At 24.1% G+C, this 16,160-nt stretch overlaps 2 protein-coding genes across 4 annotated transcripts in view; both read left to right on the forward strand.

Moving 5' to 3' along the window:
* Window positions 1–5,756, forward strand: LOC122507214 (dynein axonemal heavy chain 6-like). The gene is made up of 14 exons (XM_043619823.1): window positions 1–173; window positions 461–545; window positions 739–853; window positions 956–1,148; window positions 1,407–1,548; window positions 1,688–1,927; window positions 2,257–2,413; window positions 2,508–2,610; window positions 2,830–2,923; window positions 3,574–3,743; window positions 4,128–4,529; window positions 5,027–5,258; window positions 5,473–5,626; window positions 5,734–5,756. The coding sequence occupies exons 1-14, from the start codon at window positions 1–3 to the stop codon at window positions 5,754–5,756; spliced, it is 2,283 nt and encodes a 760-aa protein (XP_043475758.1).
* LOC122507114 (dynein axonemal heavy chain 6) overlaps window positions 5,754–16,160 on the forward strand; it is a 21,366-nt gene continuing 10,959 nt past the window's right edge. The window contains exons 1-23 of one of the 3 annotated variants that reach the window (XR_006302087.1): window positions 5,754–5,862; window positions 6,006–6,686; window positions 7,315–7,461; window positions 7,880–8,056; window positions 8,566–8,886; window positions 9,254–9,358; window positions 9,609–9,745; window positions 9,840–10,030; window positions 10,284–10,399; window positions 10,793–10,938; window positions 11,028–11,173; window positions 11,504–11,636; window positions 11,789–11,952; window positions 12,028–12,080; window positions 12,222–12,356; window positions 12,804–12,989; window positions 13,240–13,441; window positions 13,593–13,774; window positions 13,992–14,215; window positions 14,310–14,518; window positions 15,004–15,259; window positions 15,362–15,553; window positions 15,853–16,077. Coding sequence is in view for 2 of the 3 variants with exons in the window: in XM_043619660.1 (XP_043475595.1) it covers window positions 6,012–6,686; window positions 7,315–7,461; window positions 7,880–8,056; window positions 8,566–8,886; window positions 9,254–9,358; window positions 9,609–9,745; window positions 9,840–10,030; window positions 10,284–10,399; window positions 10,793–10,938; window positions 11,028–11,173; window positions 11,504–11,636; window positions 11,789–11,952; window positions 12,028–12,080; window positions 12,222–12,356; window positions 12,804–12,989; window positions 13,240–13,441; window positions 13,593–13,774; window positions 13,992–14,215; window positions 14,310–14,518; window positions 15,004–15,259; window positions 15,362–15,553; window positions 15,853–16,060 (4,305 nt within the window). In the remaining variant the exon portion in view is untranslated. Of the gene's footprint in view, window positions 5,863–6,005; window positions 6,687–7,314; window positions 7,462–7,879; window positions 8,057–8,565; window positions 8,887–9,253; window positions 9,359–9,608; window positions 9,746–9,784; window positions 10,031–10,283; window positions 10,400–10,792; window positions 10,939–11,027; window positions 11,174–11,503; window positions 11,637–11,788; window positions 11,953–12,027; window positions 12,081–12,221; window positions 12,357–12,803; window positions 12,990–13,239; window positions 13,442–13,592; window positions 13,775–13,991; window positions 14,216–14,309; window positions 14,519–15,003; window positions 15,260–15,361; window positions 15,554–15,852; window positions 16,078–16,160 lie in introns of those variants that run through there. The other 2 variants (XM_043619660.1, XM_043619659.1) reach the window with 2 other exon arrangements.

Consider the following 16,160-nt stretch of genomic DNA (forward strand, 5'->3'; position numbering starts at 1 on the left):
ATGAACGAAAATAAAAATAAAAAGAGTTACAAAAGAATTTCGCCTCATCAAGGAAACAATGAGGATAATTTGAAAATTCGTAAAAAGAAAAATACAAAATCAATTCAAGATGATTCGAATAATGAGAAAAATGATCAATTTTTTTCTCAAACAAATTTGACGAATCAATCCGAGTAAAAAAAATTAGAACATTTATTTTCTATTTATTCTTTTTTCTTCTGATATCTTTATTTTCTATTTATCTTTTTTATAAGTTTTTTCTAATAAGTTTTTAAAATCTAATATTTTTATGAATCGTTAATAAATTCATTTTCCATTTTTTAATTTAAAAAACGAAATTTATTAAAATTTGTATTTTTACTACAGAATTTTTTTTAAACTAAAAATAAAAATATACAATGATTATTATTATCAAGTAAATAAATATTAATAAATAAATTTAAAATAAACGAATTAATAGACAAATTGATGAAATTCCCTTTCACAAACCTCACAAGAAACTTCTCGAAACTCTAGAAGAGAAGAAAGAATTTCCTGAACCACTTGTAAGAAATTAAAAATTAAATTTATTCTAGACACTTGAAAAAATTTCCTTTTGAAATTCATTCAAAAAAAATTATCGAATAAATAAATTTGAATTTTCAAATATTTCAAATTTTATTAATTCAACTAATAACAATAATTTGTTTAATTTATTTATTTAAATAAATAAAAAATATTTTTTTGTACAAATACTAGAATCAAGTGAAAAATAAGGAAACAATGAAATCAACAATTCATTTAGCGGAACGAGAGAAAAAAGATGAGGATTATTCTTCATTAAATGGACATTCTTGGCAGAAAACTGTGAGCAGTGAGTAGAAAATTTATTGTTATTATTATTATTTTATAATTAAAGAAATTGATGAAATTTTTTTTATGAAATGAAAAAAAAATGTTGGGAATATTTTCGCAGTTCAAGTCAAACCAAAAGGAAAAGTGCTTCTCGACGATCAGAAAATTGACGAGAACAAAAAATCTCAACCGCCAAAAATTGCCGATCAATTGGAATTAATTCGAAAATTAACAACAGATTCGTCAATTGATTTTTACTATATGATTTATGCAGTCGAGAGATCTTCGAAATTTTTCACACCTTATGCATTCAAGTAAGTTTTTTCATTTTATGAAAATGTTCATTTTTTTAAATTTCATTCAAATAAAAATTACTTTTTTCAATTTTATTCGAATTAAAATTATTTTCTTTTCAATTTTATTCAAATGAATTAGTTTTCTAAATAATTTTTCCAAATTTCGAAAATAGTAATCAAATTAAAATGATTTTTCTCAATTTTATTCAAATAAAAATTATTTTCCTTAATTTTATTCAAGAAAATAAATTTTTAAAATCAAATTTTCTCTTTCAGACTAGTGCCTTATGAAGAAATTAGCAAAACATTTATGACAATCAGCGCAAATGGAGTGACAAAATACAGTCCGGATGAAATGATCTTCACTCCAATTGAATTATGGGAGAGAGAATATAAAGATTATATGAAAATCGCAAAAGTAAATAAATAGAATTTATTATCTTATTATTATTAATTATATTAAAACATTTACAAACTATTTTTAATTTCTTCAATATTATACACATAATTTTTTAGCAAAGAAATAGAATTAAAAAGAATTCTTTCTATTTTTTCAGATCAAAACATTCACAATTTTTTCCAAATGGAAGGCATTTTACGTTTGGAGAAAGTCAATATCGTGGAGAAAATTTAATGCAGCAAGGGATTATTTAATGGAAAATCTTTTTGTATCACATTCAATATTAAGTGAAACTCTTCTTGAAATTAATACCATGTGTATGCAATTTTTACACGTTTCTCTCGTTGATACGAGTGTTTTTGAGAAATTGCCTCTTTTTCTCTTCACGGAAATACAAGTAATTTTTTTTTCTTTTCATTCGCAAAAAAATTGTCAAATATTATTTTTCATTCATGGAAGAAAATTGTTAAATATTTTTTTCATTCACAAAAAGAAAAGCTGTCAACTATATTTTCACATGAAAAAAAATTGTCTTTCACAAAACAAAATTATCAATTCTATTTCTTCATTTACGGAAGAGAACTATTTTTTTTATTCGTCAAAATAAAATTTTCAAGTATTTTTTCATGCACAACAAAAATTGTTAGCTGTTTTTCTATTCATCGAAATAAAAATTGCCAGCGATTTGTTTCGAGGATTTAATTAAATTTTCTTCTTTTCTTTCAGTTCGCTAAACTCGAAGACATTAGGAGCAAATTGGACAGTTTTAGAGAGACAACCGCAAAATTAGTGAGAGATGCCTGTTTGAAAACTCTCTTGGAAGCTGGATATACGCCCGACGATTCGAATATAACTATCGAGCAAACTGAATTTGGACAATTAGGTACAAAACGAAATAATTATTTTTTCCTCGTTTAAAAATATGAATAATTGTAATTCTAAGAAACAAAAATGACAAAAGTATTTTTTATTATCAGGACGTTTCGCAGGGACAAAATTTAAAATGCCAAAAGATGGCATTTTGAAAATGAGTCACATTGAGCAGGCGAGAAAAAGGGAGAAATGCTATCGACTATCTTGGTAAATTTTCAATTTTTAACTCGAAAAAGCAGTTTATTATTTTATTATTTATTTATTATTTTATCATTTATTTTTACTATTTCATTCTTTATTTTTATTATTCAAAAAAAATTTCTATTTTTTCACTCTATAAACCTATTCACAATTTTGTAAAAAAAATCAAATTGAAATAGTTAAAAAATTGAATTGAATCTAAAATATTTTCAATATTTTCTTTAGTTTTATTCAACTGATTGATTATCTACAAACGAATATGATGCAGAATTTGCTCTACAATACGTATAAAATTTTGCTGGACACTCTACAAGAAAGTGTAAATTATTCCTCACCGGATGACAACGACGAGGATGAAGGAGAAGAATTTGACACAAAATCGATTTTAAAAAAGAAACTTCGCGTATGTAGAAAATTAATTATTAAATTAGCAAATATTACCCGTGGAACGTAATATTCAGTTTATTATTGTTATGCAAATTACAAAATTTTTTATTTTCAAATATAAATTTTTTAAATAATTTCATAATCAAAATTTAAAAAATTCACTTATTAAGTACAAAATTAATTATTACTGTTCGTATTTTCAAAAATTTTAATAAATCCTTCGAAAAAATTCAATTACTTTTTATAAATAGTAAAATTCTTCGAAACAATAAATTCAACTATTTTAATAAATAGTAAAATTCTTTATTCTTTATTCTTTATTTTCAAAACAATTTTAATTGAATTCCTGGGATGAATTCAAATATTTTTAAATATTTCCATTTTCAATTATTTCCTAAAATTTTAATAAGTTCTTCGAAACAATTCAACTATTTTTGTAAATACTAAAATTCTTTGCAGGAATTTAATTATTTTTAATCTAATTTAAATAAAATTACACGAGAGAATTAAATTATTTTCAAAAATTTCCATAAAATACAATTTCAACAAGAATTTAATTACAAACATGAAAATATTTTTCAGTGTCCCTATTTTGTGGTAGACTTGGTAATTTCCTTGGAATTTGGAATCGCTTTGGATCCATCTGAAGAAATTTTCTGGCACGTCATTAAAACAATTCAATCAATGTGGGAAGAAAATTTATTTGAGATAAAGCCTTTTCTATCTGATCCATTCTTCGATATTTTCACCAGGTATCAACTTTTTCGATTTTTTTTTATTTTACACTAATTTATTTTTTTACAAATTTACTATTTTACTTTTTTACTTTTTTACATTTTTACTTTTTTACTATTTTACTATTTACCTATTTTACTATTTCCCTATTTTACTATTTTCCTATTTTCCTATTTTACTATTTATCTATTTTACTATTTTCCTATTTTCCTATTTTACTATTTTGTAAATTCTGTAAATTCGAATATTTTCGAAAGTATCGAAACAAAAGTAAAATTAACTATAAATTATTTTTCTGATTTATTTCATTTTTAATTAAATTAAAATTAATTAGGATAAATTTTATACATTTTAAAAATTGTAACGAAAAAAAAAAAATTATTTATTCTCCATTTTTGCAGGCCAATGATAAATCACAAAATTGAAAATCGAATATCGGGAAAGCCACCGGAAATATTGACGATAATAAACAATGATTGTCCCATGAATGATTTGAAGAGAAAATTTGAAGATATTTTAATTGAAAATTTCCAAATTGTCAGACAATTTTCAAGGAAATTTAGTGAAATTGAGAAATTTTTTCACGAGGACATGAATGAAAATGAAGTGATTATAAGAGAAAATGAGGAGTGTTCAATTTTTCGTGAATTATGCGCAAGATATCAGAGTGAAATAAAAATAATTTCCCAAGTAGAGGAAGATGAAATTTCGGGGATATTTTTCATTAAATTAGGGAGATTTAAATTTTTGTCTCTACCTGCTCCCACTCAAAAGTGGATTGTTATCGAAAAAGTAATTCCCAGGTGAGAGTTAAAAAAAAATATGTGTAAATTTTTTTTAATTAGTTTACATAATATCATTAAAATTAATATTAAAAATTAAAAATGTAAAGAAATTAAATTTTTATCTCTAATTATGCTCTTGAAATTTTGAACGTTCAAATTAAAGAAAAATATTTTTATTACTTCAGTTAATTTGAATTTTATTCGGAAAATATTGTTTTTTATTGTTTTTCTTTCTTATTGTTTTTTTATATTTAAAATATTGATTTTTAAGTAAACAAATATTTATTTTACATTATTTTTAATTTAAAATTTAAAAAAAAAAATTTTTTATTAAATTGTAATTTTAAAAAATATTTAAACAGAAAAAATATTTCGTTTAGTTGAATGTTTGAAAATTTAAGAAAATCTCTAATTTAATTAGAAATGACGAAATTAATTTAAGTAAACTGTAAATTTTATTTATTTATTTTATTTTAGTTCTGAATTTTAGTTCTAATTTTTTTTCGAATTTTCAGTTTGGGTAAAAAGAGAGTCGACGCGCTTCTGAATGAAGCTGATGAAGCCATTAATTATTTGGACACAAATCCAGTGACAACTGATGATTTCGTCGCTTATATTAATTTTGTCGATCAAGCGCAAAATAATGTGAATCGAATGGAAGTGGAATTGGAATACGTAAAGGAAATTTACGATATTATGGAAGAATATCAAATTCCTGTTCCTGCAATGGACGCTGTTAATTATTCAGTAAAATATTTTTTTTCTTAATTTAATTCCGTTCGAGGCAAAATTATTTCTATTTAATTAAATAATCTTTAATTAACTTAAATATTTGACTTTAATATTAATTCCAATTCATTCTAATTCTATTTAAATTAAATACTTTTTTATGTAAATTAATTAATATTTTATGTAAATTAATAATTTTAATTAAACATTAATTACAATAAAATTTCTCCAGGGAATAAGTGATCAATTCAAAGTTTTGTGCTCAGCCGTTAATAAAAAATTGGAGCATCGAGAAAAATTGATAGGCAAATTTAATGTTCAAATACAAAAGGACATCGATGTTGTTATTAATAAAATTACAGATATCAACGATGAAGCAACTGTGCGTATTTTTATTTAAATATTACAAATTCTCGGCGTGATTTGAACAATTTTGATTATAAATTAAAAATCAAATAAAGTTTAAAAAAAATTCAAATTTTTTAAATTTCAGCAATCGTGGTTGTTGGACGCTGACAGTAATGTGGAAGGTTGCCTTGAAACTCTCAACGATCTCTCTCAACGTTTAACAGAATGTGCAGAATTAGCTGCTGAATATCGAAATCACCAAAAAGGATTTAAGGTAAAAATTAAAAAAATATTTTTAGTTTCGCCCTTTCGTTTAATAATTTCGAAACCAAAATTTAATTCAAAAGAAAATTCAATTTTAATGAAATTTTAATTCAAATTGAAATTATATTTATTAAAATTACGACACAAATTTAGGTGGAAATGACAAAATTCGATTTTTTGGACCACGCAACAAACGAAGTGAAACTACGAATTCTCCTCTGGGAAAGTGTGATAAATTGGACGAAAACCCTAGAAGACTGGTACCAAATCAACTTCAATAAATTAAACGTCGAGGAAATAACAAATTTCACAACTAGAAATTTAAAAAATATCATTCAATTCGAAAAAGGATTGCCCGTGAATAATGTCTTGCCAAATTTTAAAGAAAAAGTCGAATTATTTAAGGAGAAACTCTCAATTATTGGCCACTTGAGAAATCCAAATCTACAATCACGCCATTGGATGAAAATTGAAGATTTATTGAATTTTAAATTCAAATTCGATGAATCATTGAATTTGGCATTAATCGAGAGTCTTGGAATTTTTAATTATCCAAATGAACTATTGGAAATTGCGTCGTGTGCAAGTTCAGAGGCTGCATTGGAAGTGATGTTGAAAAAAGTTGAAGACACATGGAGAACATTGGAATTTATTGTTTTACCCTATAAGGAAATTAAGGATGTCAATTATCTTGGATCAATTGAGGAAATTCAATTGGCTCTCGACGATAGTAATATTAATATACAAACAATTGCCGCTTCGCGACACGTTGCTTCTATAAAATCGCAAGTTGATGATTGGATTATGCAACTGGATCTTGTCTCCCGAACTTTGGTGCGAATTTTTTTGGGTTTTTTTTCACTAAGAGAATTTTTAATTTCGATAATTGGTAATTCAAGTTTTTTTTAATTTAACTTATTTTATTTTTCAATTTTTTTCATTCAATTTTTATTTATTCAATTATTCAATTTTTACATTCAATTTTTTTTTTATTTCATTTTTTAATTTCAATTTATTTTTATTTCATTCAGTTTTTTATATTTAATTTTTTAATTGTTTTTTATTTAATTTGTCAAATTTTTTTATTCAATTTCAGTTCAATTTTTCAATTTTTTTCATTTAATTTGTCAATTTTCTTTCTTTTAATTTTTTTAATTCAATTTTTCATTTTTTTATACAATTTAGCAAATTTCTAAATGATTTAATTTTTTTTTATTCAATTTTTATTCATTCAGTTCTTTTTATCCAATTTTTCAATTTCAAATCAATTCGATTCAATTCGATTTTGTATTGAATTGAAAAGAAATCGAAAGAAAACTTGAATTTTTTATAATCTAAAAAAAAAATGTACAGAATATTTTATTATATTATTTGAGATTTAAACTAAATTTAAATTTTTTATTTTTTGAAAATTGAAAATTTTTTCTTTACAATTAAATTGATTCTGTTTTATTTTTTTTAGGAAGCTTGGCAGTATTGTCAACAACAGTGGATGTACTTGGAGGCAATTTTTTCTGCTCCTGATATTAAACGACAACTTCCAATAGAGGCGAAACTTTTTGCAACAGTTGATCGATCCTGGAAGGAAATTATGAGAAAAGTAGCAAAGGTTATTTTAGAAAATTACTTAAATTCAATTAAAATTAAAATAATTCTAAATAATTGAAATAATTTTGAAAATAATTCCAATGAATTAAATATTTTTAATAAAATAATTTCAAAAATGAATTCAATTTAATTTAAATGAATTATTATTTTCAAAAAAATAATTTTTAAATTAATTCAAATTAATTATTATTTTTAATAAAGTAATTTTCAAATTAATGCAAATGAACTGTTATTTGTAATAAAATAATTTTTGTATTAATTCAAATTAATTCAAACTAATTATTATTTTTAATAAAATAATTTTTCAATGGAATTCTAATAAGTAGAAGGAAATTAATTAATATAAAATAATAATAATGCAATTAATTAATTTACTGAAAAGACTTTCGTAACTTGAATAATATTTCTAAATTTTTCAGGTGCCTTTAGCCATGGAATTTTGCATTCAGCCAGGATTATTGGAACGTTTCATGGAAAATAATAACAATTTAGACCAAATTCTTAAATGCCTAGAAGCTTATCTCGAAACAAAGCGAATCGCTTTTCCGAGATTTTTCTTTCTCTCCAACGACGAACTCTTGGAAATTTTGGCACAAGTATGCACTCAGTTATTATTATTATTTTCATTACTATTATTAATTAATGTGTTATTATTACTGCAGCCTGAAATGGAAACTTAAGGTTTTGTAATTATTTAATTAAAAACATTTTAATATTTACACAATTAAAATTAGATACTGTAAATAATTAATATAATTTTTATCTTCTTTTTACATTAAAAATTTTTTATTTACCAGAAAATTTGTTTAATACAAAAATTTATTCTTTAATTGTTACAAAAGAAAATTGTTTTTATACAAAAATTTAGTGTTTTTTACTAAAAAAATTTGTTTAATATACGACAATTTATTCTTTTTTGCTAAAAATTATTTTTAATACAAAAATGTATTGTTTTTTGCTAAAAAAAAACTTTTTTTAATACAAAAATTTATTGATTTTTGCTTAAAAAAAATTGTTAACACAAAAATGTATTATTTTTTAGGAAAATAATTTTTTTAATACAATTTTTTAAATATAATTTTTTTAATACAATTGTTTTTTGTAGACGAGAAATCCACACGCTGTACAGAGACATTTACAAAAGTGTTTCGATGCAATTTATCGTTTGAAGTTTGCCATTGCAAATCAGGATGGCGAAGAAAATAGAAAAAATATTGTTCTTACGACGGATATTGTAGCAATGTTATCACCGGAAGGCGAGAGAGTAATTTTACAGAAAGGATTAAAAGCCAGAGGAAATGTGGAGGATTGGCTTGGAAATGTGGAGCAAGCTATGTTCGCGGCACTCAAGAGGGAAATGAAGAAAGGAATCATTTATCTCGAGGAGAAAGGAAGACGAATATTTATCGAATCTTTTCCGTCTCAGGTATTCTCTCGGTGTCTTAGAAAATTTCTCAATTTTATTTTCATTTATTTTTATCCTATTTTTTAGTTGACTTTATTTTACTTATTTTCACCTATTTCTCAGTTGATTTTATTCTGTTTACAATTATTTCATTTTATTTATTTCTCAATTGATTTTACTTATTTATAATTATTTTCTAATTAATTTTATTTCATTTATTTTTATTTATTTCTTAATTCAATTTTATTTTTTCTATTTTTATTTATTTCTCAGTTGAATTCTTAAATTTGCAGAAAGTAAATTTTTTTTGGTTTAAAGTAATAAGAGAAAATTTGCTGAAAATCAATTAATACAAAGGTAATTAAATTATTTATTAATTGTTGAATAGAATGTCCTGACAGTTTCACAAATATTCTGGGCTCGAGACGTTCACGCTATTTTGGACTCTGGCGACTTGAATGCGATGAAAACTTTCGAAAATAAATGCTTCGCAGTAAGTTTTTCCTTTTCAATCAAAGGAATTTTATTCTTCAAAATAGAGTTCGACTAAAAATAATTGTAAATTTATTTATTTAGAAATTTATCTAATTCGAAATTTATTTTTAGTATCGAAATTGTCACTTCGAAATTAAATCGAAAATTATTTAAAAAATAATTTAGAAATGTTAGAAAAATTTGATAATTTATTTATAAAGAAAAATTATTTTTGCCTTCTTTTAATGGAATTATTTTTTTCTTTATAGGATTTAAACGAATTGGCTGGCCTTGTGAGAGGAGAATTACCGAAATTAATTCGCGAAGTTATTATCAATCTCATAACAGTCGATGTCCACGCGAGAGATATTATTTCAGTCCTAGTGGAGAATAAAATTCAATCCAGGTAAATATTTTTCTTAAAAAACTGTATTAGAGAAAAAAAATTCAAATTCTCTCTGTCAGTTTTTTCATTTCTTTCTGAAATATTTTCATTTTAGTTCAAGTTTCGATTGGATGAAGAATTTGCGCTATTACTGGGACGAAGAAATCGACAGTTGTCTGGCGAGAATGAGTAATGCGGAATATCGCTATGGTTATGAATATCTTGGAGCTCAGAGAAGACTGGTGATCACTCCCTTAACTGATAAATGCTATTTGTGTCTAATGGGAGCACTTCAATTAAATTTAGGTAATTAAATATTTTCTACAAAGCAAAAATTAGTTCTAAAATTATTTTTTTGAATAATTTGTAAATTATTTGTAAATTTCTACAAAGCAAAAATTATTTCAAAAATTATTTTTTTGAATAATTTTGTAAATTTCTACAAAGAAAAAATGTTTTTGGAATAATTTGTATATTAAATTAGATTAAAATTATTAATTATTAATTATGGACTTTATTGGATAATAATTAATACGAGAATTCATAATTTTAAAATTAGGTGGAGCACCTGCAGGTCCGGCTGGAACCGGAAAAACCGAGACGACAAAAGATCTTGCCAAAGCTTTAGCCATTCAATGTGTGGTATTCAATTGTTCCGAAGGTTTAGACTATCGGGTAAAAATTATTTTTTTATTCGTGTAATTTTTAATAATTTCATTTTTAATTAGTTCGCAAAAAATTATTTAAAGTAATTTTTAATTTAGTTTAAATCTAAATTTAAATTTTTATTTTTTATTTAAATTTAAATAACATTTGAATTTAGTTTTAATTTTAATTTAAATTCAGTTTTAATTTTAATTTAAATTTAGTTTTAGTTTAAATTGTAATTTAAATTTAGTTTTAGTTTAAATAGTAATTTAAATTTAGTTTAAATTTAAATTTCAATTTAAATTTAGTTTAAATTTAAATTGAGTTTTAGTTTAAATTAGTTTTAAAATTTAAATTTAAATTCAATTCGAATTGGATTTCATTTTTCAATATAATTGCAAATTTTTCTTTTCCAAAAAGATGATGGGAAGATTTTTCTCCGGTCTGGCAACTTCGGGTGCTTGGTGCTGCTTTGATGAATTTAATCGAATCGACATTGAGGTCCTCTCTGTAATTGCCCAACAATTAATTACCATCAGAAATGCTAAAATTATTCGCGCCAATGAGTAAGACGATTTTTTTTCTTTTAGAAACAAGCGAGAAGAAAATTTAATTCAAAATTTGTAGTTCAATTTTTTTCTCTCTTTTTTTACAGATTTATTTTTGAGGGTCGAATGATTAAATTGGTGATGTCCTGCGCAACTTTTATCACAATGAATCCTGGCTATGCTGGACGCACGGAATTGCCGGATAATTTAAAATCACTTTTCAGACCATTCTCCATGATGGTTCCTGATTACAGTAAGTAGCAAAAAAATTTATTATTATTAATATTATTAAGATATTGTTAAAAATAAAATATTAATTGTTTCAAATTAATTAATTTAATAAAAAGTAATTTAATAAATAATTTAAATTAAATTTAATTTAATTATTACTAAATTATTTTGTATATTGTAATATTGTAATAATATTGTAAAAATATTCATTATATATACGTTATAATTCATTAATAGTAATTAAAATAGTAAAAAGAAAATAATAAATCCAGATAATAAATAAAATATTAAGAAGTAGTGAATTAATTGTAAACAATGGAAACAACTAAAGTGTATAATTTTTATTTTTTAGAACTCATCGCTGAAGTAACGTTATATTCGGAGGGTTTCGAATCATCAAAATCGTTGTCTACAAAAATGACACTAATGTACACATTGTGCAGCGAACAACTCTCTCAACAAGATCACTATGACTTCGGAATGAGGTGAAATTAATTTTTCTATTATTGTTTATTAATTGTTAATTTTATTAATTTTATTCAATTGAAAAATTTTCATTTTCTTTTTTATTTTAGTTTAATTTTAATTTTTAATTATAAAACTAAATTAAATTTAACTCTGGAAATTTAATTTACAGAGCAGTGAAGAGTGTATTGGTAATGGCAGGCAGTCTGAAACGAGAAAATCCCGAAAAATTGGAAGACGTCGTCTTACTGAGAGCCTTAAGGGACAGCAATTTACCGAAATTTTTGTCTGACGATAAAGAATTATTTTTGGGAATTCTAGGCGATTTATTCCCAGGTTCGGAAAATAATTAAAATCTTCAAAAATAGTCTCTTATAACAAAATGGTTGTTACATTTTTTTTTCTTTCAAGGTCTTGTAATTCCCGACGAAGATTATGGCGTTTTTCAAGAAACGGCAGAAAAGGTAAATTTATTTTGAAAATAATGCAAAATATGAGACGATTTTTTGATTATTTGTCTCATGAAGAATTTTAATAAACTTTCAAATAATTTTTAATTTAATAAATTTTTAAAATTCTAATTTTTTTTTCTGATGAATTTACAGATGATGAGGGATGCTGGCTTACAACCGGAATTGTGTTCCATTGTTAAGACTATTCAGTTACATGAAACAATGTTAGTTAGACATGGAGTCATGTTGGTTGGTCCCACTGGATCCGGAAAAACGACCGTTCTCCAAGTACTTTAATTTTCTTGTTTTATAATTTTTTTTTTCTTTATAAATTTTAAGCAGAAAAATTCCACTTGGATAATAAATTATCCAAATAATTCAATTTGATTTATAACTTTATTATTCAACAATTTATTTTTAAAAGGAGATTTTATTTCGCCTACAATTTTTAAACAAAAGAATTCTAAATTTTAATTAAAAGAAGAAAATTTCTATTTTTTATAATTCAAGTTTTATTTAAATTTAATTTTAATGTAAATTTAAATTCAAATTTATTTTTAATTTAAATTTAAATTATATATTGCAATTCATATTTTATTTTTATAAAAAAAAATTTGAATTAAAAATTTTTAAGTTCTATTATTTTTAAAATTGGTAATTTTATTTAAAAAAGTGAGTGAGAAGAGGAGCCGCGCGCAAATTGTTGCTAATTTTAATTAATTTCTACCATTTTAGACATTAAAGGAGACTTATACCCGACTTTATGAAATGAATGTTTCAAAATCATATTATCAAAAAGTTCACACCTACGTTTTGAATCCAAAAGCGGTGACAATTGGCGAATTGTACGGATCAGTGGATACAATGAGCAATGAATGGCACGATGGTTTAATTGGAGCAATTATTCGCCACGCATGTTCCGTAAGAATAAATTCATTTCGTTTTTAACCTTTTTTTTTAATTATTCATACGAATTAATTTTTTTTTTAGTTTAATTAATCACAGAAGAGTTCATTTCAATTAATTTTAATTTTTTTTTCTTAATAATAATAGTTTTTAAAAAAAAATTTTAAATAATAAAGTGAAATACTTACATTTCATATTGAAGAAATTTTGAGAAATTTTTTTTTTTTTTCTTAATTTATTAATGACTTGTGATAATATATTTCAGTTCACGACTGAGGAGCATCAGTGGATCGTTTGCGATGGTCCCGTTGACGCAATTTGGATAGAAAATATGAATACCGTTTTAGATGATAATAAAATGTTGTGTCTTGCAAATTCAGAGCGAATTAAATTCACACCGTATGTTCATATGCTTTTTGAAGTAATGGATCTTTCTCAAGCTTCACCGGCCACTGTCAGTAGATGCGGTAACATTTTTTTTTCCATCAAACTACTTTTTAATTAAAAAATACTAGGTATTCCAATTTTTTTAATTAAAAAATACTATTTCAATTTTTCGAAATTAAAAATTACTGCCATTGATTAATAAAACAATTTTTCTTCTAATTTTTTTTACAGGAATGGTGTATTTTGATTCTGCTGATCTCAAATGGATGCCCTATGCAAAAAGTTGGTTGCAAAAAATTCCCGAGAATTATCTTGATAATTCTTTACGTCAGGAGATAATTTACCTTTTCGAGACTTATGTCGATGATGGATTTATATTTTTAAAAAAGAATTGTCATCAAATTATAGCACAGGTATATTATATTTATTAAATATTTTGTATTTTGATTTATTTAATTCTATTTTATGTTATATTTTTATAATGTATATTTTGTATTTATTTTTTATAATTAAGAATTAGAAAATTATAAATTAGAAGTTAGAAATCAGAAATAAGAATTTAGAATTATAAAAAAGAATTTTAAAAGTTATTCGTCTTCTAATTTAGAAAATTTTTTCTTTAAATTTCAGGTTGATATCGGAAAAGTGAATATGCTCTGCTTTTTGATGGAAAGCATTATTTTAGAACCGAATGCAATTGATAGATCCGCTGACAAGGAAACTGTGAAAACTTTTCTCACCCAGTCATTTATTTTCTCATATATTTGGGCAATTGGTGGAAATTTAATTGATTCAGCGAGAGAAATTTTTGAATTATTTGTGAGAAATCTATTCAACGACAATCCATATTCTCGGTATGATTTAGTAAAATTTTTTTTTCCAACATTCTTTAATTTCTCTGTATTGTTTTTTACAATTTTCAATTAATTCGCATTTTCGTTTATTTAGATTGCCTTCGCAAAGTTTATGGGATGTTTACATAAATACAAGAAATCGAAATTTAGAATTATGGATAAAATTAATGCCATCGTTTTCATATGACAAGACGGTGCCATTTTTTGAAATTCTCGTTCCAACTGTCGATACGGTCAGATTTGGTTATCTCATGGAGCAACTTTTGAATGTCAATAAAGCAATTCTTTTCACAGGCGACACTGGTTAGTAAAAATATTTTCAATGATAGAATTTTTCAATTCACTCGTCGATTAAAAAACGAATTTTAATATATTCGCAAAATGTCTTTATTCATTCTTGAAAATATTTATTTGTAATTCTGATTTTGAAATATCAATTTTTATAATCAAATAATCAAAAAATTTGATAATAATGTAATTCCTTCAAACAATTTTATTATTTAGGAAAATAACTGAATTCTCACAAAGAATTTTATTAAAATTTTTAAAAATCCTAATTAAATTCTTTTGAAGAATTTCTTTGAATTTTTTTTAAACTAATGGAGTTTTTTTAATAATTTTATTAAAATTTTTGAAAATAAGAACAGTAATAATTAATTTTGTACTTAATAAGTGAATTTTTTAAATTTTGATTATGAAATTATTTAGAAAATTTTTATTTGAAAATAATTTCATTTTATTTTTTTATTTTATTTATAGACAAGAATTTTTTCTCATTTCTTTTCTAGGTGTTGGAAAATCAGTAATTGCCAAAGTCGTACTGCGAACACTTCAACATTCTGGACTTTGGGTTCCGGTTGTAATGAACTTCTCGGCTCAAACAAGTAGCGGACGAATTCAAGAAATTCTTGAATTGAAATTAGAGAAAAAGAAGCGAACAATGCTGGGCGCGCCTGTGGGAAAACGAATTTGCATTTTTATCGATGACGTGAATATGCCAAAATTAGATACCTACGGTTCTCAACCACCAATTGAATTATTGAGGTATGTAATTTTAAGGAAATCATAATAATAATCCTGTAATTTTTAAATAATATTTATTCTAATTTCCAAGAAAAAATATTAACAAGTGACAATAATTTTCAGACAATTTCTCGATTTTGGAGGCATTTACGATCGGGATAAATTATTTTGGAAAACAATGGAAGATATTGTATTGAGTTGCGCCTGTGCACCTCCTGGAGGCGGGAGAAATCCTCTAACGCCGAGATTTATTCGTCATTTTGGAATGCTCGCAATTCCAACGCCTACTGAAGATTCTCTAAAAGTCATTTTTAGGTAAATTTGAGGCTCTTTTGTTCGAAAGTTTGTATTTTTTTTATAATTAATTTTACGATTTAATTTCAAATTAAATTATAAATAAAATTTTTAATCTACTAAAGAGTTCATTCTTTACGCAAAATGATTAGATGCACAAAAAGGTTGCATTGTGGCAACCCTGAGCTTTGTTCATTTTAGTTTCCAATAATTAAATTTACAAAAAATTTTATAATTAAACATGTAATTAAATTTATGATTAAATTTATAATGAATATAGTAATTTACGGTAATAATTCGAAATGTTTTTGAATTTCTAGTTCGATAATGAAGGGATTTCTTCAAGAATTCTTGCAGCCAATTATCGAAATCGGCGACAAAATTGTATCGGCAACGATTGAAATTTACAACCGAATTACTGTCGATTTGCTTCCAACGCCTGAGAAGAGTCATTATATTTTTAATTTACGAGACTTATCAAAATGCATTCAAGGAATACTTCAAGCGGATCCATCAATAATTATTGGCGTAAAACAAATGCTTAGGTTTTGCTTTCTTATTTTTAAGACAAAAAAAAATCATTTTAATTTACATTTTAAGTTTTTCACAACTATATTTTAAAATTTTT

Source organism: Leptopilina heterotoma, unplaced genomic scaffold (genome assembly GCF_015476425.1).
Source record: "Leptopilina heterotoma isolate Lh14 unplaced genomic scaffold, ASM1547642v1 Lhet_45, whole genome shotgun sequence".
Lineage (NCBI taxonomy): Eukaryota > Metazoa > Arthropoda > Insecta > Hymenoptera > Figitidae > Leptopilina > Leptopilina heterotoma.